This window comes from Myripristis murdjan, chromosome 5 (assembly GCF_902150065.1).
Source record: "Myripristis murdjan chromosome 5, fMyrMur1.1, whole genome shotgun sequence".
NCBI lineage: Eukaryota > Metazoa > Chordata > Actinopteri > Holocentriformes > Holocentridae > Myripristis > Myripristis murdjan.
The window spans coordinates 3,186,281-3,211,484 of record NC_043984.1 but is presented as its reverse complement, the minus strand read 5'-3'; the positions used below and the strand labels follow the sequence as shown (position 1 = coordinate 3,211,484).

General features: G+C 43.7%; 1 protein-coding gene across 3 annotated transcripts in view; it reads right to left on the bottom strand.

The window, feature by feature from the left end:
- anks1ab (ankyrin repeat and sterile alpha motif domain containing 1Ab) overlaps positions 1–25,204 on the bottom strand; it is a 45,301-nt gene that overhangs the window by 10,497 nt on the left and 9,600 nt on the right. For all 3 annotated transcript variants that reach the window (XM_030051720.1, XM_030051721.1, XM_030051722.1), the window contains exons 2-7: positions 21,847–21,919; positions 15,457–15,572; positions 11,397–11,495; positions 8,226–8,372; positions 5,523–5,630; positions 838–1,005 (exon numbers count right to left, since the gene is read on the bottom strand). In XM_030051720.1, coding sequence (XP_029907580.1) covers positions 838–1,005; positions 5,523–5,630; positions 8,226–8,372; positions 11,397–11,495; positions 15,457–15,572; positions 21,847–21,919 — 711 coding nt within the window. The remainder of the gene's footprint in view (positions 1–837; positions 1,006–5,522; positions 5,631–8,225; positions 8,373–11,396; positions 11,496–15,456; positions 15,573–21,846; positions 21,920–25,204) is intronic.

Below are 25,204 nucleotides of genomic sequence, written 5' to 3'. Positions count from 1 at the left end.
AATTCATGTCAAATTAAAGGGTTGGACGTCAAAGACAGCAAAAAATAGCGGTATCCCTCGCAAGTACATTCAGATCATGAAGAAATTGCATGTATTGTTTAAGGCTGAACTTTGTTAGGAAGGGTAATTTATTTGTCAGAAAGCCGTTAATTCATTATTTGCCGTGTATGAATTCATATTTGGGTGCATCCCTAGTTAAAATATATGGCAAAAATGTCTTTTCAACATCTTTTCAAATAATTTGTGCAATGCACCAGCTCACGTGATGTCATGGGGAAGCAGTTGTGAGCAAAATGGAGACGAGCATGGTGCACTAACTTTCTTTAGTAGTGGTCTACAGTGAGAAATCTGTAAACCCCTCACATCACCACATAATCTTGGGTACATGTGTACCAACCAATGCCCCACCCCAGATTTCTCGTCCAATCATGTGGCCCTAAACTCTTCAAGTGTGAGCCCGGCTTTAGTCCGCATAACATTATCATGGTTTCACTTTTTGACCTTCTACTGTTCCCATTAATATTTATGCTAGGGTACGAGTCTTTAGGTTAACATGGGCTGCAATCTGCCTGCTGTGGTTTGTTGATTTTGCACCTCATTATTCACAATTCACACACATCCGCTCCCTTATTCTGCTGATGGATGATTTCTGCATCTCATTGTTTATCTGTTTTGTTCAGCACAATCAACGCAGAGCAGCCATAGCTCTGAGTAATATACCTCTGCATATGACTATGTAGGCACCCTTCAGCCCCCTTGAAATACTCCCCCGTAAAGGTATGAGTGGCGTGCCTCAGGATGGCACATGTGATACGCGGGACTGAAGGTGGAACCTACTACAGATCGCGGCCTCTCGCTGTAGGAGCGCAGAGATACGCTGCAGTCTTGGTCCGCTCCTCTCCGTCTCCGCCCCGGCTCGCTCAGGGGCAGGAGCATGTCCATCGATCGACTGGTGTACGGGTCCATCTGACTGAGGGGAGATGTCTGGGACAGGAGGTCATGGAACTACATGAGCACGCACACACACACACACACACAAACACAAACAAGAAACACATGAATGCAAATGAAGTAGCAAATGTTCACACACGTACATATAAGCGCCTTTGGACATACAAAAAAAAAGTTATGCATGGCATCTCAAGTTCTATAATCACATGTAGAGCCCTCTATTAGCTATTTTAGCATAAAGGTCTGTACCAGTGATGTTGCATGTTTAGCCTAACATCTAAAAAATGTATTTACGTCATGTTTCTGCAAATCTTTTCGCAAAGCAAGCAGTCATATTTTAGAACTGCAACATAATTTTCCTCCCTTTTATCCAGCCACTGGTTTCCATTGATTCCACAATGATATAAAAATGAACTTTCAGAGACTTCAAACTTTCTTCACATCAGTATTCCAGTATTAATATAATAAAGTCATCCACATTAATTTTCTTAGAAGCAGCAGCACTGTTGTGTGTTGATGACTTGAAATTGGGCAGATTCCTTCTGCCCCCGGGGAAACTTTTGATTTCGCCAGCCAATTATCAGTTCTGTGGTTTATGACATGACAACTTTGTGAGCTGCAGAAGCAGAACATTATATGGTGGCTTTTTCAACCACAAATCAAGGGATTTTGATTATATGTTGTGTAATTTTTAATACACCTTCAAGACGAATGGTTTACTGCAAAGTAAAATGAGGGTAAATTGTAGTAAATGGACCAAACATTCAAAATCACTGGTATGATCCTTCACCCACTCAATGATTTGCCTCGTCATACTGGAATCTGCATGCACATACTCTCCCAGTGAGGATGAGCCTCTTTGCTCTATGACTTCTCACCATAGACACTACTCACAAAAAGTTAGGGATATTCGGCTTTCGGGTGAAATTTCAGGATGATCCTAAAATGCATTTTGAGCTTGGGATTGCGCTGCGGGATGCCAATTTCACCGGACTTTCGTCGCTGCCAGGACATTCCGGAGGACGCCGAGGCTGCAGGGCCGGTGCGTTGACACGGCTGAAAGGACAGCCCTTTGGGCCGCCGCCTCCCAGCTTTTTCCAGCGCCAGGTCCATGGCGAACACGGGATGACGAACTGTGCTTGCACATCCAACAAGTGTTTCCGTGACTGTTGCATTTTTTCTGATATCAGAGACATGGCTGCAGCCATCTATTACTGGACTTGGCTATTCAACTAGCAGAATGCACGGTGCTTTCTATTCTCCCCTGCACCGAAAGGCCTAGCCCTAATTTCGTTGCATTATTATACGTATATGATTGTGCAATGACAATAAAAATCTATCTATCTATCTATCTATCTATCTATTATAACCTTTACAGGTGAACTTAATGTGACCTTCTGTAAACTTTTGAATGCACATGTCCAACTGTTCAATGTTTCAGTACTTTTTGCACAAGTTGCTGTTCTCTAACAAGGAGCTTAACGGCAAAATTCACATCAGGTGTTTGATGCTCCGGCTCATCGAGGTCGTATCATTAGGGAACGGCTGCTGGAGACTGGGGTACCTCAGATGGAGTGGCCTGCACTTTCTCCAGACCTGAATCCCATAGAAAACCTATGGGATCAGCTGAGTCGCCGTGTAGAGGCTTGGAGCTCTGTACCCCAGAACCTCAATGTCCTGAGGGCCGCCCTTCAAGAAGAGTGGGATGCCATGCCTCAGCAGACAATAAGTCGACTTGTGAACAGTATGAGACGTCGTTGTCAAGCTGTAATTGATGCTCAAGGGCACATGACAAGTTATTGACACTGACATTTTTTGTTGTGGTATATCCACCACTGTTGTTGGCTTTTGTTTCAAGAAATTGTTTGAGATGAGGAAATCACCAGTGTATGCTTCTACTTAAATGCCCTACTTTCATGATGTAATATCACTGTAGTGTGAACTTTTTATATTTTCCATAAATTTCACCCAAAAGCCAAATATCCCTAACTTTTTTTTTATATTATGCCAGCTGAGCTCTATACTACGTCCTGAGCCACTTGTGGAGCAGCATGGTGACTCATTAGTGGGCTCTGCCTGTGATCGCAGAACTACAGTTACCACATGTAACTGTAGTTCTATTTAATACAGGCTTTGCTCTCTGATAGATCTCTGCTGGCTGAGGGGGTGAGGCCAGATGACTCCACCCCAGCTGTGACATGATGTGTTGACAACTGGCCACACACACAGACCTGATTCGGTGCCACTGTGTACGGGCTGAGGCCGTGGCAATGAAGGGCTGTGAGACAACTGGTGACCATGTGACCTTGTATCTCCCTGGTGTGGTGTACAGTCAGAGAGCAGGCAGCAGCGTGACAGCTGGGGCTTTCTGTGAGAGCTCACTGCACTCAACAGTCAAGCCCAACTTTCCAGTGAAGTGCCGGCCCAGAGAGAGAGAGAGAGACAGCCGGCCCACCGCTCATGTCTGTCTCTTGTTCAGCACAGACATGACAGGGCACGGGCGGCGTCATGAGAATAGTTAAATAAATTTGCTCGTTTTAAGGGGTAAGACGCATATTGTGATTCACATAACATGAATACACACTCGCTCCCTTAGACAGTGCCAACTTGTCGCTCATGTCTGTCTCTCGTGCAAAGAGATGACAGAGTGCAGCAGCTCTGGGGAGGCCGACTGAGAAACAAGCGTGGCTGGCGCTGAACCCGTGCACGGGCTCGGCTCTCCGCTGAGTCGCTTGTTTGAATGCGTTTGAGCTTTGCCCCATGATTCTTGAATGAGCCGAGGAGTAGCGAGAGGACCTTTTGCCCTCTCCAATTGAGCCTGTGTGGCTAGTGCCGAGGAGGCTCTGTCAGACAGTGAACCAGCTGCTAATGTTCCTCTTGTGCAGAGAGGAGCCGGAGCGGGCAGAGCAGCACAGGAGCGGGACGCTGCCTGGGCAGAGACAGAGGGGGGGAGAAGAGTTGTCATCAGCGTCTTTCCGGGGTGGCATCAGTCATCTTCCCGCTGCGGCTGGGAGGGCCAGCAGCAGGAGATTTAAGAGCTGGGCCGGGGAGAGCTACCACCGTATTTTGTCTCGCTGTAATAGCGTTCCAACTGCAGTTCTGGAGGGCGGGGGGAAAGGATCTAGCTCTACCAGGACCTAAGCGCACCCTGTGAGCATGGGGACGGTGATTTCAGTCTGGGATACACTGCAAAAACTCAAAATCTTACCAGGATCAAAAATGTCAAAAGTCAAATAGTCAAAATATCTCATTACACTTAAAATAAGACATGATCACCTCAGAAGTAACTTGTTTTTAGACAACTGTCTCTTGTTTCAAGTGAAAATTTGCTTGTTTCATTGGCAAAATTTGTTTGTTTCTAGCTAATTTTCACTTATTTCAAGTGAATTTTCACTTTTTCCACTGGCAAATTTTGCCAATGAAACAAGCAAATTTTCACTTGTTTCAAGTGAATTTTCACTTGAAACAAGTGAAAATTGTCTAAAAACAATTTACTTCTGAGGTGATCATGTCTTATTTTAAGTGTAATGAGATATTTTGACTAGAAATAAGACATTTTTGACTTGAAATAAGACAAATAATCTTGGTAAGATTTTGCGTTTTTGCAGTGTAGGTCAGGCAAAACTTTGCCAGTGGAGTGCCAGAGGATCCTGTCTTATCCACATGCAGAAAACTGGATGCAGAGTAGAGGTAACCTCACCTCATACAAAGACAGAAGCCAGAGGGTGAGTAGGCTCCTCCTTATTGTCTTGAGTACATGCATGCAATTTCAATTCACTGAGGCAAACAGATGAGTGGCTAAGCCAACAGAGCCCTGTTAGAGGGCGAAGCCTGTGTGAAATAGAGCATACACACACACATACACACACACACACACTCACACACGAGAAATTAATGATTTGACAGCATTGTCTGTATGGGCTGGCTTTCCTGATCTACATCCAAGCTTAATCCTTGACAAAAGAGCCTTTTCAATGGAGATTCTCCATTCTTTTTAGTCCGGTTTAATCTGCCTGGGAATTCAGCCCTGAGTATCTCACTGTTGTGAACATAATGGTATTGAAGGGTTTCATTCCAAAATTAGATATCCACTGTTTAAAAAAAATGAACGCCCTCTGTATTTTCCTGTAACAGAAGTTGGTGACACGGTGAATACGTACGAGTCATGGACGTGTCTGTGATCTTGAGGATGTACACAATCATACCCACATCTTTTAATGGGGCATATTAAGCATATCCAATCTTTTTTACCTAATTATCACTGAGAGTATGGTCCTGTGGCTCAGTGGTTACAGTTGCACCACTGACTTGGGTTAAGGTTTTCATTCATATTGTAATCACCTGTATATAAATCATTTTAACACCTAGTGTTTTAAATTGCTTTGGGTAGACTGGCATTTCAGTGCCTTATTGGACAGTACTAGACACCATCCTCAGCTGTACGCCCACTACATCTTGGATTACACTGTTGTTGGATGTGGACTCCACAAGGAGGACTAGTCATCCTGGTGCCAGCTAATGAGGAACCTAATAAACCTAAGCCGTATCAGTCAGTACATCATCAGTCTTACCATGATTTGGGAGAGCCGGTGGGACTTGGTCGGTGCCTCCTCGTAGGGTCTCTCCGCTAGAGAGGCAATGATCCTTTTCCTGTGGCCCAGGGGACCAATCTTAAGAACCTAGAGGACAGTGCGGGGACGCAGTATGAAGCAGACAGTCCAGTGCACTGTCACATCATTAGCTCACACGCTATAATATAACTAGGCTAAACTAATACAGATATATCCAAAATACACTGACACAGAGTTGGTGGCACGCATCCCTCACTGGCAAGCATCCAGGGGCAAACAGAAATGACTCTCGTCAATAATTCAGCCTCAATCTGTTTTGCCGTAAGCTCAGAGTACAGCACTGTCTCCTTCCCGGGACACTCCATAATTCACGGTACCATTTTAGAATATAGTGCTTGGATAACAGAGAAAGAAATGGTGATTTGTAACAGGTTATATGCAAATAAGAAAGATATCTGTAAATAAACTGTAGGACAATATGCCATCCTTGTCTCATCTTATCTCTTTTTTTTAAATTTAAAGTATTTTAGGACTTTGTCTCAACTGTGCACTCTGCCTGCTAAACCCTGCCATATTCCTTTTCAGCTTCTTCGAGCCAGACAACCAGAACAGATCAGCTTTATGTTGACAGGCCTCATTAGCTAAATTGCAGGTTATGTACATTCATATGCATCCAGTAATGGTGCATGTCAAATTATTAACCATACATGTTGAATTATTTTGGTGGTACAAAACCTTCCATAACGGGCCAATATGGCTCTTTGTCTGAGGGCTTTAATTATTCATTCAGCTCCAGTCAAAAAGGCAGAGAGGGAACTGGCCAGTTTTCAGTATCCTTGGTGCCGTTTTCATTATTCTCGTGTTTTCCGGAGAGACCGCTAAGCACGAGGTGCGTGAAACGAGAGACAGTGCAAACAGGAATAAAGAGCCTTGGGATTATATGAGAATGAAAATCAGCTCGTACATCATCTTGAAGCTTGATACTGTTTGCTGTAAGATGATAAAGAGAGGACAGAGGATGGAGCAAATCTAATGGGCAAAGCGAGTTCTGCCAAGACGCTCATAGGCAGTTCTGCTACTCGGCACACTGCGTGTACCCTGCCCTTATACCTGCCTTACTATAGTATAGCACAGTCTATTGGACGCCATCCCTCACACACTTCTTCTAATGTTTGATTGCCACTTTCTTACTGCCACTGCTGCAGCCACTGCTGATTTCTGACATTTGCCACCACATCATCACCCTCCACCATCTCTGTTTCTGTTTGTTGCATTGGACCCAGGGCTAAGTGGGAGCAGCATTTTGACTAGAAATACACTTGTTTCCTTCATACAGGCTCCAACACTGCAAAAACTCAAAATCTTACCAAGATTATTTGTCTTATTTCAAGTCAAAAATGTCTTATTCCTAGTCAAAATATCTCATTACACTTAAAATAAGACATGATCACCTCAGAAGTAACTTGTTTTTAGACAATTGTCTCTTGTTTCAAGTGAAAATTTGCTTGAAACAAGTGAAAATTTGCTTGTTTCATTGGCAAAATTTGTTTCTTGTTTCTAGCTAATTTTCACTTATTTCAAGTGAATTTTCACTTTTTCCACTGGCAAATTTTGCCAATGAAACAAGCAAATTTTCACTTGTTTCAAGTGAATTTTCACTTGAAACAAGTGAAAATTGTCTAAAAACAATTTACTTCTGAGGTGATCATGTCTTATTTTAAGTGTAATGAGATATTTTGACTAGAAATAAGACATTTTTGACTTGAAATAAGACCAATAATCTTGGTAAGATTTTGTGTTTTTGCAGTGAAACCACTTGTATTAGATTGCTGGTGAACCAAACCTGATCATCTGTCTTGATTTTTAACCTGTCATGCTGACTTTGACATAACTGGATGTCTCGACTGCAACAGAATGTATAAGTAACTTTGTAATGGTAACTGGCATAAACAGAGACTGGTGGCAACAAGTTAGCTGTGTGGTCATTCAGCGGTGTTTTACTGCACTTCCTCAACAGGGCACAGTCTGGTGAAACAGCTCCACTAGACTGTCTGCATGACCACTGCACAACAACAAAAGCTTAATTGTACAGTGAGTAAACCCAGAATGAAGAGGTTAGTCAATGGAAAATATTAAAAGGCGTCTGTCAAGTTCCTATACACACACACTGATACACTCATCAGCACACATGCTCAACCAAAACATTAGGCCTGCTTTGTAATTGCCCATTAGCATTAAACATTACATCATTTCCATAATGCCTGTTAGTGTTTGCCAAATTACATGTGACCTGTCAGGAATCATCCAATTGCTTCTTAATTTGCATTTTATCTGTTAGTTATCTACTAATTACTCAACAATTTCCAAGATGTTTTTGTTATGCTTCTACGCTAATGCTGTCATTAGCAAAGCTCCTCTCAGTTATTTTGGCTTTGTATTTTAAAGTGCTGCTTAACTTGCACAGAAAATCCAGACATCAAGGTGGTCTAGTGGTTAGAGGCACCGCTCTATGCTCAGGCTCTGTGTGGGCATTTCAGCTTTATTAGGCCGTCACAGTGGACAGAGGCAGCAAAGAGAGAGGGGATGACATGCAGCAAAGGGTCTGGGCCAGATTAGTCATATGCCTTGGTCGTCATTATGAAAGATGCTGAATGGTAAGTCACTCTCAGAATGAAATACAAAATGTAACCATGGTGCACTTACATTGACGATCTCCAGCTCCCACAGGTTCTTGACACAGTCCAGTGTGCGGTATCCACTTGACAGAAAGTTGGGCAGATATTCATGCAGGCCAAGACCGTCCAGCCAGGAGGCGAGAGAGGTGCTGCCATCACAGCCCAGCGCTTTCACCTGCAGGCAGACATACACAGTCAAGCAAAAATAATTTTCATATTGAAGAAGAGGTACCTGAAGGACCTCACCGGTCCTGTTTTGACTTCTAGTCAGGAGTCGTGATCATATCTGTCCATCACGGCCGCATAAACATGTACAGAATACGCTTTGGTAGCTTTGAGGTCGATTTCCCAATTCACTTCCATTCATTTTCAACAAATGTGAACACAGAACACATGTGGTATTAATGCTCAAATTTTAAGTGTTTATAATAGAGTAAAAGAGTGATATTAGTGAATGAATGTGCTGGCCAAGTGTTCACAAGATGGAATTACCTATGCGTAGTGATTTTCAGCTTTCACAGAGCAGGTTTTTTTTCCACGTTTTTTGAACATGAATGGGAGCAAATTGGGGTAAGTTAGCCTTGACTTCTCAATCTGGGAACCCACTGGCTATCATCTGATGACAATCTTAGACTCTGTGGCCAATTTTCCAGGTTTTATCCCAAAACAAGCCGTAAACTGCTTCCGTTTCCTTTATTACATGAGTCGAACATGTCTCCACACAATCCACAAATAGGCATTTTCGGAACAGAGGACATTTCTGCCAATACATTGCACCTGTTTCACTTCCCAGACAGACTGTTTACCTTCATAAAACCACCTGGATGACAAACGGCAACTAAACAGACTACAACGGAAACCAAGTGGAAACTAGAACACTGCCAATGCCAAAATTTTGTCCCTTGCCTACAGACTTTGTATAATGTATATAAAGAGTCTGTTTATAGAAATGATTGATTTCTAAAATTGATGTGACAGATGTGATCATGACTGTTGACAACTGTTGACAACAAGTCAAAAATAAGACCAATATGGCACTTTAAAAAGAGAAAATACGGTGCATTTTCAAAGGCTTCTTGTTAACCCTCCTGTCGTGTTCGCGGTCAAATCTGACCGGTGTACAAGTTTTCGCTCCAAAAAATGCAGTTAATTTCATCTGTTTGTCATGAGGTTCCATGACTTTGTTCACACATGGCATCTGAACACATAAAATAAATTTGGAGAATTTTTATTAATTTTGAATGTTTTATTTAACTTGTATACACCCATCGTGTTCCCGGTCACAAATGACCGGTCATTAGAAATGAATGGGTAAGACTACAATTAGTGTATAAAATAGAGTTAAACACATTCTCACACTCCTTTCCCACACCCCAACATGCAGGTGTCTTTGAGCAGACACAGATGTGTGTGAACACACACACACACACACACACACACACACACACACACACACACACCTTATACCCCTTTCTGGCTTCCATGGCAACCCCCACGGGAAAGTATCTCTCAGACTTCTTTCCCACACCCCAACATGTAGGTGTCTTTGAGCAGGCACACACACACACACACACACACACACACACACACACACACACACCTCATACCCCTTTCTGGCTTCCATGGCAACCCCCACGGGAAAGTATCTCTCAGACTTCTTTCCCACACCCCAACATGTAGGTGTCTTTGAGCAGGCACACACACACACACACACACACACACACACACACACCTCATACCCCTTTCTGGCTTCCATGGCAACCCCCACGGAAAAGTATCTCTCAAACTTCTTTCCCAGACCCCAACATGTAGGTGTCTTTGAGCAGGCACACAGACACACACAAACACACACACACACACACACACACACACACACACACATGGACACAGACACACACAGACACACACAACTTTCCCCCTTTTTGGCTTCCATGGCAACCCTCACGGGAACCTTCCACGGGAACTGCCAACACCTGACACCTGTCAGGTGTCAGGTGTCAGGAAGAAGACCCAGCTGAAGTTGTGGTCACCTTTCGGTCCAAAAATGGTCATTTTTCCTGGACCTCATCCCCACCTGAGAGGAACGGTCAGCTTCCATGTGAAAATGTCATGAGGATGACTAACTAAATCATAGTGGTCAATGCTGACGGGAACACAAAAGATGCTATTTTTTGCCACTATTTAGAAAATTGAAATGTTTTCAAAACAGTGTACTTGGAAAACATTGAAATAAAGTACTCTGTGATAAATACTACAATATGTTTCATCTGAGTATTTGTTATAGTCAAAATAATATCTATATAATGTGTTTTTCCCTAAAAAACGAATGGTATGATCTCAGGTAAATTAGGCCTACAGCACATACATAGCAAATAGAAGTTCAAAACTTGTCATTTTCACAAGAGCAGAAGTTGATAAAAAGATCTAACACAACATTAGGTAATAATATGTATCATAGTGGATTTATAATCAAATACAATGTTACCGGTCACATGTGACCGGGAACCCCATGAGTGTTAGCCCAAAATGAACAGAATAGGAGGGTTAAGTCTACCTCACTGACGGTGGACGCTGCTGCTGTTTTTAGCATCCTCATTTACAGGCCAGCACACACTCATCACAGCCCCACTGTTGGATTAAATCTAAACATTTTCCTTACCTCTGCTGGGCATTTTTTCCAATTATAACCCACATGTCACATGCACATCCATTGGTTCTTGAGTTTCCTTTGGAAATGCAACCCATTAAAAAGTACTTCAGTTTAATAACACGGTCTGATTACCTTCACTTTCTTTTCAAATACTTCACCCCAAAACTGGTTTTATGGAATACAAAGCCAGACAGTGTTTTCCACTTCACAGACTTTTACATGAATACTGTTAGTGTCATTATCTTCAGCTTGGATAAATTGTTATTTGACTCGAAATGATTTTCATTATGACATTTGTGTCCACAATCGCATCACCTTAGCTCGCTTTAAATGTTTTGGAGCCAACTGTTACATTTTCACAAATTTAATGATTTATAATTTTTTTCTTTTAGCCACCGCAGTGGATTGCAGTTGCTACCTTTTTTGTAACCTGATCGGTGCGGCAGTATTACATAATGTATAATCTATTACTCCCCAGGCTTGGTGCTGAGGTTCATTCATGACTGGGGAGCACAGTTGCATGCAACAACGTGGATTGATGCTAAGTACCTTGGGCAAGCTGCGTGCTGCATGGAGGATTTTCTTCCGGTGTCCCGGGTCAGTGATCCCCATGTCTCTGAGATCCTGGTCCTCCATCACGTTACTCCCCTGCATGTACACACACGCACACACAGAGACAGACACATATACGTACACGCACATTTATGCACAAGCATGCATGCAGCCACGCTCATACACATATGCATAAAAAAAAAGACACATACATGCATGCACACATGCGCGCACACAAACATATGCACACGCACAGAGACAGTATACAATATAGACATACAATAGCAATACAAAAAGATTCATCGGTGATTTGTTGTACAAATGATATATCAGAGCAGTAAATAAAATGCCTACTCTCTCACTCTCTCTCTCTCACACACACACACACACACACACACACAGACTATGCACATTTCACACTCTGACACAAGCAATAACACTAAGGTGGAAGGACACTGAAGTCAAATAAATTGTGCATGCCCAAAGTAATCAATCTGCTCTAATGCAGCTGCATCTACAGGAGCCTTTAGCTGCTGTGTTTCATGGAGATAAATTAAATTGTCCATGAGGAAAAGAAAACAGTTCGGTTCTACACTTTGTAGCAAAGCCTAAATGTAGGTCATAGAAACAATGAACAATGACAATTTTCCATTCCATCCCCCCCAAAAATCTTGACTGACATGCATTTCTCAGATTTTTATTGTCTGTTTCGCGTATTGGTTCATATTCACAGCTCCGGTTGCTTTGTCATCTTATTCAGGTTTTGTAGGCAGGAATAAAGATACGAGGAGAACCTTGAAAATGTGGAGCTAAGCATTTTTTCCCTGTGGACTGCTGCAGATTGATTCTTCCTGGCCAAGAATGTTAAAATGCACTGTAGTCTTTAGTCAAGCTGCTCTCACTGGGTTGGTTTCACCAGCACAATGCAGCAGCATTTAGCCTGTACCACGGTGCAGTTGGGAGATTACTCACTGATCACTGGAATAAAGATCAAAATAAGGCAGGGTCTAATGTAAGGGAGAACCAAAATAGATTCACTACTTTTATTAACACACTTGGAAGTTGGATGATGCCTCAGGAGACTCAGCAAACTTATTATTCATACTGCATTTGGAACATGTGATGGGAATGTATGGTTCAGTTCTCACACAGCTTATGCACTATGGTAGTTTGATTTAATCTGATATGACTTGCAGATGCAGTCATAGTAGAAGTCCCTTGTTTCACCGCATGCACTCAGTTAATGCAACAGTGAATTACAACTGCACTATTGCCCTGGCCCCAAGAGGAATTGTTTTGGGGGGAAAAAATCACATTTTGTTCCTTTTTCAGGAGTCAGTGGGTGCATCAAAGCCCCAGCAATGACTTATAAAGTCAATTTTTTCTGTTACAATATGCATATTCAGTTCTACATGACAACACTTGAGCACTTGAGAAAGAATAAGCTGCAGCTCCTGCTGCAATATTAATGCAGAATAGAGGCAATGTAAATGTATGATAGGGAACTGCTAAGATAGCTTGAATTTGACAATTTGCCTCATTGTCACATTAGCTGGGGCTTCAGAAGAGCAGAGCAGAGCACTAAAGATTTATTTTTATTTATTTTTATGTGTTTTTTTGATTAGAAATGAAATGTGTTCTACACACAGGGGCATAAGGGCCTACAGCATGATAGCTATGGGCACCCCACTTCTAGTAGCATGAAAGGAGCACAAAATGATAATCATCTTGTAAAAATTATGAGAATGAGCACACAGCTGTTCATAATTTATGATCCCTCAAAAGCTGCATCTCAGAGCAATCATCACATGCAGAGAGCCCTCCAGAGTGCATGTGAGTGCCTGCTCTCTTGCTCTGGTGGGCGGACCCAAGGAAACTTTCCAAGCAGTATATCTTCAGCGGTGACAGTGGGTGTTTGGAGGTATGGCTGGTGAGCTGCGATTATTACTGTGGGAGAATTAGATTGAGAACGATTTTTGTCTTCCACAGGGCTCAAAAATAATATGGGGAGTCTGACATCCTTGAATGAGGTTCTGGGTTCACATTTCCTCTGCAACGAGGCTTTTTGTGCAGCGAGTCTCTGACATAGCTATTATTATGCTCTGCTCTGGGCTACACTGTAATGTATTTCAATATGGTTTAATTACCTAGATTTATTCAGTTATGATATTGAATAATCAGCCACAGAAAGTACTGCAATCTATTGACCAGGCTGTTCCTCTTGGTGCCGAATCCCACTAACACACCCCGGTGTGCCCTTTGATGAAGACATTCAAGTACATTAGAAACAGTCATCACTTTGGATTGGAATATTTGGTTTGTCAAAAAAAAATGGGCAAAAGGAAACTTTTTACCACTTGGGTTAATGCTCATGGTAGTCAGGCAAGTGGGGGCCTCAACAGAGAGCAACTTATAGGGCAGGCAAATCTGGCAGAATCTAAAAGGGCACAATATTAAACATTGACAATGTCTCTCTGACTACTCTGACCTTTCCCTTGTTTGCAACCTCCACGTCCTTGTAAATATCCATGGGTAATTTGTCCTGTGAAGCTAATGATTTATCTCCTTGATGCATCAAGTCCAGCAGACACATTAGTCATGGGATGAAAATGAACATCAGAATGCCTAATGGCCCATGGGCCTGATCACATTATGTCCTGGATGTCTTGATCACCATGGAAACTTACATCCTAATTGCACACTTTGCCTTTTCTGTAAACTACTGTCTGAATAGCATATACTACTGCAGGCTCGAGGACGCCCCATGTACAAATACAAATCCAGGTCTTATGGTTGTGTTTGATGGGCACTTTGGAGTTGAAATGGTGTTCTCATATTCTTGATCAGGACTCCCTTGATCTGGTGCAGTGCTAAAAGAAAAAAAACTGATCAAATAGCAGGACTCCTCAACCGGAAACTATTGTAAATACAAGCACTCCGAGTTCTCTGGGCTTATACTCAGAGCTCAGCTGTGACAAACTTATGTAACATACAGCCCATAGTACTAACGCTGATCCGCGGTCTGAGATATGACCGTGTTTACCCTTTGGGCCTAGTTATTCACAGTGTACAACCACGTTTTTCAGACGAACACGACTGGGGATTGAAATCGTAATGGTGTTTTCTACAATCATGGCCTAATGCAATATCAAGTGTCCTCGCGATGTTCTTAACGGGAACATGATACCGCTTTTAGTCGGACTCAAGACATCCTTCGAGCCGCAGCTAAATGAATTCATCAATACATAATCTGACAGAGACTTTTAAAAAATGCAACACGTTCATGCAAAATGTGTCAATGCTTTCCAGAAACATGAATCTGTCTGATCATGTTCTTGTCACCCATCGCCATCACAGTGGACAGCAAACTACAGTACAACGCTTTGTATAATTTACTAACTGATAGAGCAATAACTCAACCAAACTAAATGTCCTCATGCAACTTGGATTATCAAAATCTAAAAATCAGTAGTCCACATTTTACTTGTCCAAATAAATGATTTGATTGGGTGCTACTGAGCAAGCTAAATTATGTCTTAAGCAGCAATTAAATTGTGTTACTGCGTGCTATAACAGTTATCATACATTGTGCAGTCATCTCATGGGCACTCAAGCATGCAAAGTGTATTTAGAGCAAATTACAGGTTTTTAGAGTGAGTGAGGCTCGGGACATCTACTGTACACAGTCCAGAGGCCGTAAATCAGAGCATACGCTCATAAGGGGGAGGAGGTGACTGTGGAATCGTACAGTAAATGAGATGGCATGATTGGGAATGCTGGGGGAAAAAGTTAATAGGTTTTGGTTGTCATTTGTCTTACCATTGGTGACAGCCCATACACTTTAAAAGGATTCACTGCAGGGCCATAAATCTTTGCAGGGTCATGCGTTGCACAGAGGTGAAGGGGAGAGGGGGGGGGAAAGTGGAGGGAGGTGGAATAGCAAAGCCATGAGAGTCAAGAGCAAGGTTGAGTGGGCCAGGGTGAGTGAGAGAGAGAGAGAGAGAGAGTGATGCAAACTGGATCAGACCCCGGAGATGATGCGTTGCAGGACACTCACCATGAATCGCAGGTCGTCAAAGCCGTTGAGCAGGAACTTGCTCTCGTACTGCGGCAGCCCCACGTGCTCCAGCCACTCTCCGACCGGCTGGTCCAGGGCTTTACCGCAGGCCCCATCTGCCGAGAGAGGGAAGCGCTTCAGCAGGGAGAAGCCGTTCAGCCGGTAGCAGCGGCACTCCGAGGACGACACATGGCATTGCCACATCATCCTCGGCCAGCAGAGGCAGAGCCGAGTGCAGCAGCACCAGGCGGGGTGGGGGGGAGACAGGGTCCAGGCCGGGGGGTGAGGGGCTCCCACTGCACAGGCGGGGGCCCGGCTAACTCAAACACGGGAGGAGGGTAGGAAGTGCTGCAGGCCCAGCTCAAAGCCCTGCAGGAGACTGACTAGGCTAATATACACCCACTGTTGTTAGTGTGACTGACTGACAGTGTCAGGCGAGGGTGGAGGTAGTGCAGGGAAGGAAGCCCATCTGAAGCTTGGTAGCGTTAGTTATGTTGGACTGAGCCACTATGGCATCTTCCAACAAACAGGGTTCACTAAACATTCCTTTAGTGAGCAGATGAGCAAGTGCAAAAGCAAGTGTCTAGCTAGTCCAAAAAATATGACAACACTCAACGCTACAAGTCAAGAGAAAAGATAACTTTCAGGACCAGGCAAAATGGAGATTAATTATGACTACATTTCACATTTCCCTAACTCCCACATTAGCTACTCAGGGTAAACCATTCCCCATCTATTTTTTTTTTCCTAATCACAAATTACTCTTGTTATAATATTCAGCTCCACAAAAATACATTTGTCAGGGTTTTCACCACATACTTGTAAAGCTCTGGCTGAGTCCCATGGCTTCATTGGTCAACCTCTTTGAGAGCTAGGACACGGCTCATACAATGAAGGTAGCAGCATTCTAAAGTACTGTTGAGGTACTCATGTTATTTTTGATCACAGAATACACATTTGTTTTTAAACCATTTTTTTCCCCCACGTCCTTACTCCAGAGCCACAAGGAGCACGGTCAGGTAGACATATTGTAAATCCTACATCAGAAAAAGAACCATTGGCTTAGGATTTCCAGAGTGCGCCGATTCCAAACTCCTCAATTCACAATGAAATCCAATTATAGATTCCTTGATAAAGCTCCAGGTAAGCTGTCTGCCAGTGGAAAGAGGCTCGGTGTCCTTGGTGTGAACAGTGCTCCCTGCGCTGGCCAGCATTCACACTCTCCAGCAGGGCTGCTGGCTGGCGGCTCGGCTCAGCCAGAGAACGTTCTTTTCATTTCTCAAAGCGGTAAATCCAGGCTCAGATCCAGCGGACAGCAGGTGAGCCTCTTGACTCTGAGGCTGGGATCACTGCAGGACCACAGTGCAGGTTAAGCTGGCTCTCTCCCGAGGCAGTCGCTGCCACCTCCTCCTCTCCTCTCTCCTCTCCTGCGCCCCCCCACCCGGCCCACCTGGCTCCTCTCCTCTCTGGGTACAGTTAGCACCGCAAGCCCCTGTGCTCAGGGCAGAGGTTTGCTGCATGCCCTGCCTGTCTGAGAGACGCCGTCTGTCTGCGCACCGCTTCCCCTCACTGTTCACAGGGCAGAACGTCCTGACGCCGGCTGGCCAGTTCTTACACAGGAGACCGCCGCAGATGTGCCTCAGCCTCAGCCGCCGCTGCCACGTCCTTCCCACATCCACAACAGGCGCCGGAGTCAATGATCATCCACCCCCTTCTCATCAGAGCAAATCCCCCAAGCTCTTCTTTTGAAGCCCCCCCTCTCGCTCTCTGCTGCCTCTTGCTTGCTTTCTCTCGCTCTCGATCTCATAGCCCCATTCCCACACCATGCGATCGCACTGCAGGGCTGCCGTATGCTGCCTGATGGAGTGGGGTGCTGCTCCACGTAACCAGCTCTCCCTCTCCCTCACTCTCCCACTATATCAATTCCCCTCCCTCTGCCTCTCTCTCTCTCTCTCTTTCTCTCTCTCTTTCTCTCTCCCCCCTCCCTTGCTGACTTGCTCTCTCATTCTCTCGAACTCCCTGCCTCTCTCTCTCTCTCTCTCTCTCTCTCTCTCTCTCTCTCTCTCACTCACACACACACACACACACACACACACACTTCTCTGTCTGTCTCCCTACCCTTACCCCATTACCCCATCTCTCTCTCAGACACACACACACACACACATACACAAATGCACGCACACACTCTTCTGTCTGTCTCTCCACCATTACCCCATCTCTCTCTCTCTCTCTCCCCACTGCACTGATTAGAATTGCACAGAGGCACTCTGATCTTGCCAGTGCGGAAAGGACACCACCATCAGAGGCAAGGAACAAGCACTGGGAGCCCCAAATCACAGTCTTTTCTGCTAGGAATGACTAGAATGTGAAGGAATGATGGAGTCCTGACCCCCCTCTTCTGTAGAACCACTGATGTTTTCAGGCTCAACCATGAGTTATTAAAACAAAGAGCTTTTTTTTTTTTTTCTTCAAGCCTCTGCTTATTAGCAGATGGCTTTAATTCATTTACATCTCACTTTGATGATAGAACGAGGGGGGGCAGCATTGATTCAACTCAGCAGAACTCAAACAAGAGAGAGGGAAAGAATGGGAAAGATGAGAGGAGAAGAGAGGAAAAGAGAAGAGACACGTCCGCACACACACACACACAAACACACACACACTTCAATGCAAAACCACAGTTGTGAAGTCCCATTTCGTTTCTGTCTCACACGGTCCTACACCATGACAGAAAAGAGGCAAATTTCATTAACTCCAAATGCTCATGTCACATCAACCATTTTTAAAATACAACGCTCACTGCCTGCTGTTTACAGGATAAAACCTGGATAAACAAGTGAGATTATATCACAATCCAGCGGGATTTTGAGTAACAAGACACAGCAGCGTTTGACAGCATGAGTGTTTTACCCCAGCCTACACAGGAAGCGGTATTGACTTAAAGCACCCACCTATACAGGGCTGCTCACTGCGTCCATCACTGCTGTTATCTGGGTACAGCTGCAGGCATAGCGTAATTATGCAGGCTTTCAGGCTGCTTGCAATCGCCTTGCATATTCCCAGACGGGTAGCCAGCCAGCCAGCCAGCCAGCCGAGCCAGCCAGTCAGTGAGCTAGTCATTCAGGGCAAGGAGACGCGATGCCAACAGAGGGAGGCAAAGTGAAGAGCTATTGATTGAACCTCCTCCATAATTGGCTGCCTGTAACCCAGCCGCTCTGTTTTAACGATCAGGTAAAAGGCCAGGTCGGATCTCCGTGACCCGTCAGTCATCCACAAGGACCAGTGCCCATCATTTGTTATCAGGAACAGTAGCTGCTGTCAGATTTGCTCTGACTGAGAGGAGTGATGGAATGAGAGAGAGGGAGAGAGAGAGAGAGAGAGAGAGATAGAATGAGCAGGAGACAGATAAGAGACGGAAAAAGACTAATAGCGGAAAGAGGCGATGAAACATATGGGGGAGATAAGATGGTAATGGAAAGTAAGAAGGATTGAAGTGGGCTAATTATGATTCACTACGAGATCCCCCAACTCCTCCTTCTTTACTCATTCCTCCTGAGCCTTATACCAAAGTCAGCTCCTACACTACATCATTCAAACAAAGACTGTCAAAAATACCAGCCATCCCCGTCCAATTACCGCCGTTCATTTGGGACAGCTATGCCTCCCACGGTAGGGGGACCTAATTACCGACTGATGGAGTATCCAGTGCTCCTCTATGGGGGGGAAGTGGGTCACTGTCTTATCCCCTGTTAAACAGGCCGAGGCATCCGGTTTATCCGAGCAGGTTTCTCCACCGTTTGAACACGGCTGGGTCTAGACTCGGCTTTGGGGAGCAGCCAGAAAGACCTATTTACCAAGAGCGGTGGAGGTTGTGCCTTGATAAAGTCATGCCTCTTTATCAGAGCGGGAGAGAGGCACTAGCTCCTTGTCAACACAACCCGAGCGCCGGAGAAAATGAGCCGCAAAGCTGAATTAATTCAGGGAAACTGAAGACGGACTCTTTCTCTTTGAACGTCAGAGTGTGCCTGTACACAAACCGAGCTGATGCCTCCTGTGTGCTGTTAGCTGAGCTTTCTCTCCACTCCCCTCTCTCTTTTTAAGCTCATTTGCTCAGTGCTCTCTTAGCACACAATCGAGGCGCTCTTCACGGGCAACCCAGCACAAACAGCCTCATCCTTGAGCGTGCAAAAATGGCACAGGATTGCAGGGTTGTTTTTTTTTCATGGCGACACGCCACGGCAATCTGATGTTGAGAAATCTGCGACCTGAAGATTAATTGGCAGTCCTTGGCTCTAGGCCATCTCAAGGAAATGATATAAGAGTTCAAAAGAGGGGCAGTGAAAGAGGAATCCCTTGGATGGGAGGAAAATAAGGGAAGGGAGGGACAGAGGATGAGGCTTCTTCTGCTTCTGTCACAATAGAAAGATAAAGGTGGGATGAAGAGTGACAATTTGGGTCTCCATCCTTGTGTAATCCCTCCTTCTCTCTTTCTCTTCCCCTCTCGTGATGATGGCTCTGAGAGGTACCTGTTTGTTCTCTTTCATTACACGGTGAGTAAAGAAATGTGACGCCCTGCGCTGAGCGACACACACCAAAACAGCAACAGAAGCATCCTCTCAACCTCCAGAGCTACTTGTGCACAATCTCTGAATAAAATCGGAGCAGCAACTGCATGACTCAGCTGAATCTGGGACAGTTTCAGCATGCCGTTCTTCAAACAAGGCCTATAAATAGCACACACCTATACGGGGGGGAGGGTACACAAAAAAACAAACAACATACTTCCTGTTACGTAACACGGAACAACCCCGGGTCTTAATTGTTAAGATAACAATTAATTTAACAGTGCTTGGGTGTGCTTTAAGCCAAGTTAGAATTAAGACTGTGAATTAACACTGCCATGGCAACCGATCCTGCAGACGATACATTATGGTCAGGGTGCAGAGTTTTAGGATCCCCTTCCTAACATGTACCTGTGCATCTCCTTTTTCATTTTTTTTTTAATTATCAGGATTTATTTTTTGTTGTTTGAATTATATCAAGGTTAAAGAGCTATCACCCTGGATTTAGGTGTTTACACCCTATAAAGCATTAGCAAGATAATTAATTTGCCACCACAATCTTTTCTCAGTGCTTATAAACCTGCCTGCTAAATCTCTCCTTCATAATCTAAATGCATTTCATAGATGAAATCGATAAGGGATCATAGCTTTCACTTGGTTGGTCCAGAAAGTGTCCTTAATATCTTGTATACTCAGTGTGTAATCATCTTGGTTTTATAGGTCTATACACTACTCACATTTTGTCCATTCAGTGTATGGCCATACTAATTGCATCTCGGTCTATGCACTGACCTGAGAGAGCTGTGATGTATGAGGTAATATAAATCCCACATTGACCTGTAGGTTTAAATGGTGCAGGAGTAATGATCCTTGTTCCTGTGCCATTTTATTTTTCTGTTTTTCACCCCCTCACTTTGTCTCCTGCACAAAAAACCAGACGTTTGACTCTCTGTGCTCTTTGTCTTTCGGCTTGGGTGGAATTACACCTCGCTGTGGTCAGCAGATCATTAGTGCGTGAAACATATATAACTAATGAAAAACTTTGGCTAAATATAGTCGGGTGAGACTTCAAACAGGCAGTCCTCGGCAGACCCGGAGAGGCAAAGGCTGTTACACAATAGTGTGTGATGAAATCACCTTATGGCAGAGTATCTAATGTGAGTAGCGGAGGTAGGTTTACAGTATGTCAAGTCAGGAGTGTAATCTAAACAAACGGAGTCGATGCCAGCTGGCTTCTCCCACTGCACAGCCTGAAGGACACTCAATGAAGCACAGCATCAGTGCAAGCCCTATTGAGATATAACTCTTGAGAAAAGAAAAAAAAAAAATGACAGCGAGGTGAAATTTGAATTAGATTTCTCACAAAGTGGAACAACGAACAGCGGCGATACGCCAAACAAATGACAACTTGAATCACTGTGACTTTTAAAGAGAACAAAACAACCCTCCATCCATTTCTGAAGTGTTTGAATATTAAATAGCAGGGCGCTGCAAGAGCTCTCTCTCTCTATTAGCTTGTACGCAAATGTAATCAGTCACAGGAAGGAAATAGTTTGGGTGCCACTACCATTATTTTCACATACTGCATACATTTCCTGTCCTATAAGCTTTATGGGCATATCATTAATGCAGCACCAAGGCAATTAAGAACTTTATAAATGGTTAATGATTACGACCCACTAAATTCCCCAGACTCAGTTGTCATTTTGCATTAACTTACCAATAAATTACACTCTGCATTATCACATCTCCAAGAAAATGTGTCTGTGCTGCATGAATATGTGTCTGTTGTGGACATACAGTGAAGCAGACAGTGAGTCATTACCTGTGCTTGGTGTGGGCTGTTTGTTATTGGACGTTTCAATGCCTGCTCCAATCAGGTTCATAATCTTCTCAATCTGTTAGAGAGAGCAAACATTGCAACATTGAGGAGAAATGTTAACTATGCAAATGATCTAAATGTCAACAACTCGTCATGAGCACCAGTTCACAAAACACAGCGGCAAAAATATGTTGAAGAGTGTTGAACAACTGGGGGGGATGATTTGTCATCGCCTTTGGCTGACATTTTCCAATAATGCAAAACATTCATTACATTCCCATCCAGCCTTCATCAGTCTGGTCTTAGTCATAAAACAGCGCTATCCCAAACCAATTACACCACAGGAACAGTGAGAAAGTGGTAGGAACCAGGCGAAGAGTTAGGACGCTGGAGCTGGGAGTACTGCGGGGAAGGAGGCGGGCTGCTTTGCAATGATGGATTACGAGCAACAGTCCAACGTGGACAGCAATTCAATGACCACCGCACCACTCAGCAAAAACACAGCGGGGTGAAAAGGTGAATTACAATCTAGAGGCTTTTGAAACTCTGAACTATTGAGCCCCCTGGAAAGTCCCGTAGCCTAGTCCAGACTGCACAAAGCAGCCCTCAAGTGCATGAGAGCTGTTGTGGACTGTTGCTTAGCGGATGTTTGATTGCCCTTTCAGACCTGTGGTAGGCTAATCAGAATGAGGCAACACTTTAGTGCAAGGTTAAGTGAGCACGGTGCTGTGTGCTGTAGATTAGAGAAATCAACTCACTGAAGGATTGTTTGAGAGCTTGGAGGGCTGACTTTCCAGCAGAGCCAAAATACATTTGGTATTGGGATTATTTACTTTTGTGCTTTTCTGTGGGTTATTGCTTCTGGCTTAGTTTTCAACAATGTGGTTTTGTTGCCATAGATACAATGTATTATTTGATATATATATATATATATATATATATATATATATACATACAGTACAGGCCAAAAGTTTGGACACACCTTCTCATTCAATGTGTTTTCTTTATTTTCATGACTATTTACATTGTAGATTCTAACTGAAGGAATCAAAACTATGAATGAACACATGTGGAGTTATGTACTTAACAAAAAAAGGTGAAATAAGTGAAAACATGTTTTATATTCTAGTTTCTTCAAAATAGCCACCCTTTGCTCTGATTACTGCTTTGCACACTCTTGGCATTCTCTCGATGAGCTTCAAGAGGTAGTCACCTGAAATGGTTTTCCAACAGTCTTGAAGGAGTTCCCAGAGGTGTTTAGCACTTGTTGGCCCCTTTGCCTTCACTCTGCGGTCCAGCTCACCCCAAACCATTTGGATTGGGTTCAGGTCCGGTGACTGTGGAGGCCAGGTCATCTGCCGCAGCACTCCATCACTCTCCTTCTTGGTCAAATAGCCCTTACACAGCCTGGAGGTGTGTTTGGGCTCATTGTCCTGTTGAAAAATAAATGATGGTCCAACTAAACGCAAACCGGATGGGATGGCATGTCGCTGCAGGATGCTGTGGTAGCCATGCTGGTTCAGTGTGCCTTCAATTTTGAATAAATCCCCAACAGTGTCACCAGCAAAACACCCCCACACCATCACACCTCCTCCTCCATGCTTCACAGTGGGAACCAGGCATGTGGAATCCATCCGTTCACCTTTTCTGCGTCTCACAAAGACACGGCGGTTGGAACCAAAGATCTCAAATTTGGACTCATCAGACCAAAGCACAGATTTCCACTGGTCTAATGTCCATTCCTTGTGTTTCTTGGCCCAAACAAATCTCTTCTGCTTGTTGCCTCTCCTTAGCAGTGGTTTCCTAGCAGCTATTTGACCATGAAGGCCTGATTGGCGCAGTCTCCTCTTAACAGTTGTTCTAGAGATGGGTCTGCTGCTAGAACTCTGTGTGGCATTTATCTGGTCTCTGATCTGAGCTGCTGTTAACTTGCGATTTCTGAGGCTGGTGACTCGGATGAACTTGTCCTCAGAAGCAGAGGTGACTCTTGGTCTTCCTTTCCTGGGTCGGTCCTCATGTGTGCCAGTTTCGTTGTAGCGCTTGATGGTTTTTGCGACTCCACTTGGGGACACATTTAAAGTTTTTGCAATTTTCCAGACTGACTGACCTTCATTTCTTAAAGTAATGATGGCCACTCGTTTTTCTTTAGTTAGCTGATTGGTTCTTGCCATAATATGAATTTTAACAGTTGTCCAATAGGGCTGTCGGCTGTGTAGTAACCTGACTTCTGCACAACACAACTGATGGTCCCAACCCCATTGATAAATCAAGAAATTCCACTAATTAACCCTGATAAGGCACACCTGTGAAGTGAAAACCATTTCAGGTGACTACCTCTTGAAGCTCATCGAGAGAATGCCAAGAGTGTGCAAAGCAGTAATCAGAGCAAAGGGTGGCTATTTTGAAGAAACTAGAATATAAAACATGTTTTCAGGTATTTCACCTTTTTTTAAGTACATAACTCCACATGTGTTCATTCATAGTTTTGATTCCTTCAGTTTGAATCTACAATGTAAATAGTCATGAAAATAAAGAAAACGCATTGAATGAGAAGGTGTGTCCAAACTTTTGGCCTGTACTGTATATATATATATATATATATATAATTCTTCACCCCTGATAAATACTGATATGAGTTCACCATTACACTAAACTCAACAAAAATTGCTAAGATCCTGCCAATCAGGTGAGGTTTCAGCAGTCACAATGACTCTTAGCAGATTTCAAAACATCACAAGGAGCATTTTTTTTTTAAATTAATACTAATAGGCTATGAGATTCTTACATTGTGAGATGTGATCCTGTCCAGCTCTGTCACTTCTCTGCTCCCTTTAGCAGAAGGTAAGAATCAAATGCAAATAACATCTGTTTTCACTTGAACTTGAGATTTTCCCCCAAAGAAATCAAAATTGATTTTACATTGATGCAGCATCAGTGATCAAGGATCAAGATGACTGAAGCACACAGTGGTCGACTGATCATCTGTATAAGAATCAGATTTGGATAATCACTTGTATTGCTGGGTAAAGGTACACTCATTTAACTAGAGAGTGTCACACCATATGCTGACACGTGCTTCAAGCACAACAGGAGTGCAAATGTACAGTGCAGCCATAGTAACGACAGCAGATTATACATGTCATTACATTCAGTATTTTTAGAATATAATAGAAAAAAGGTATCGTTTGGTATCATTTCATTGACATTCTGGGCGCAGCGTTCCATTCAAAATCAGTGATGAAATCTGCAAATCATCTGACTCTGGGAGTCAGAAAAGCTGAATCCGCTTTCAATAGTGACACCAGAGACACAGTCAGGGTTATTTGATGTAATATTTAGTGTTTGAAAAAGCCCTATGCAC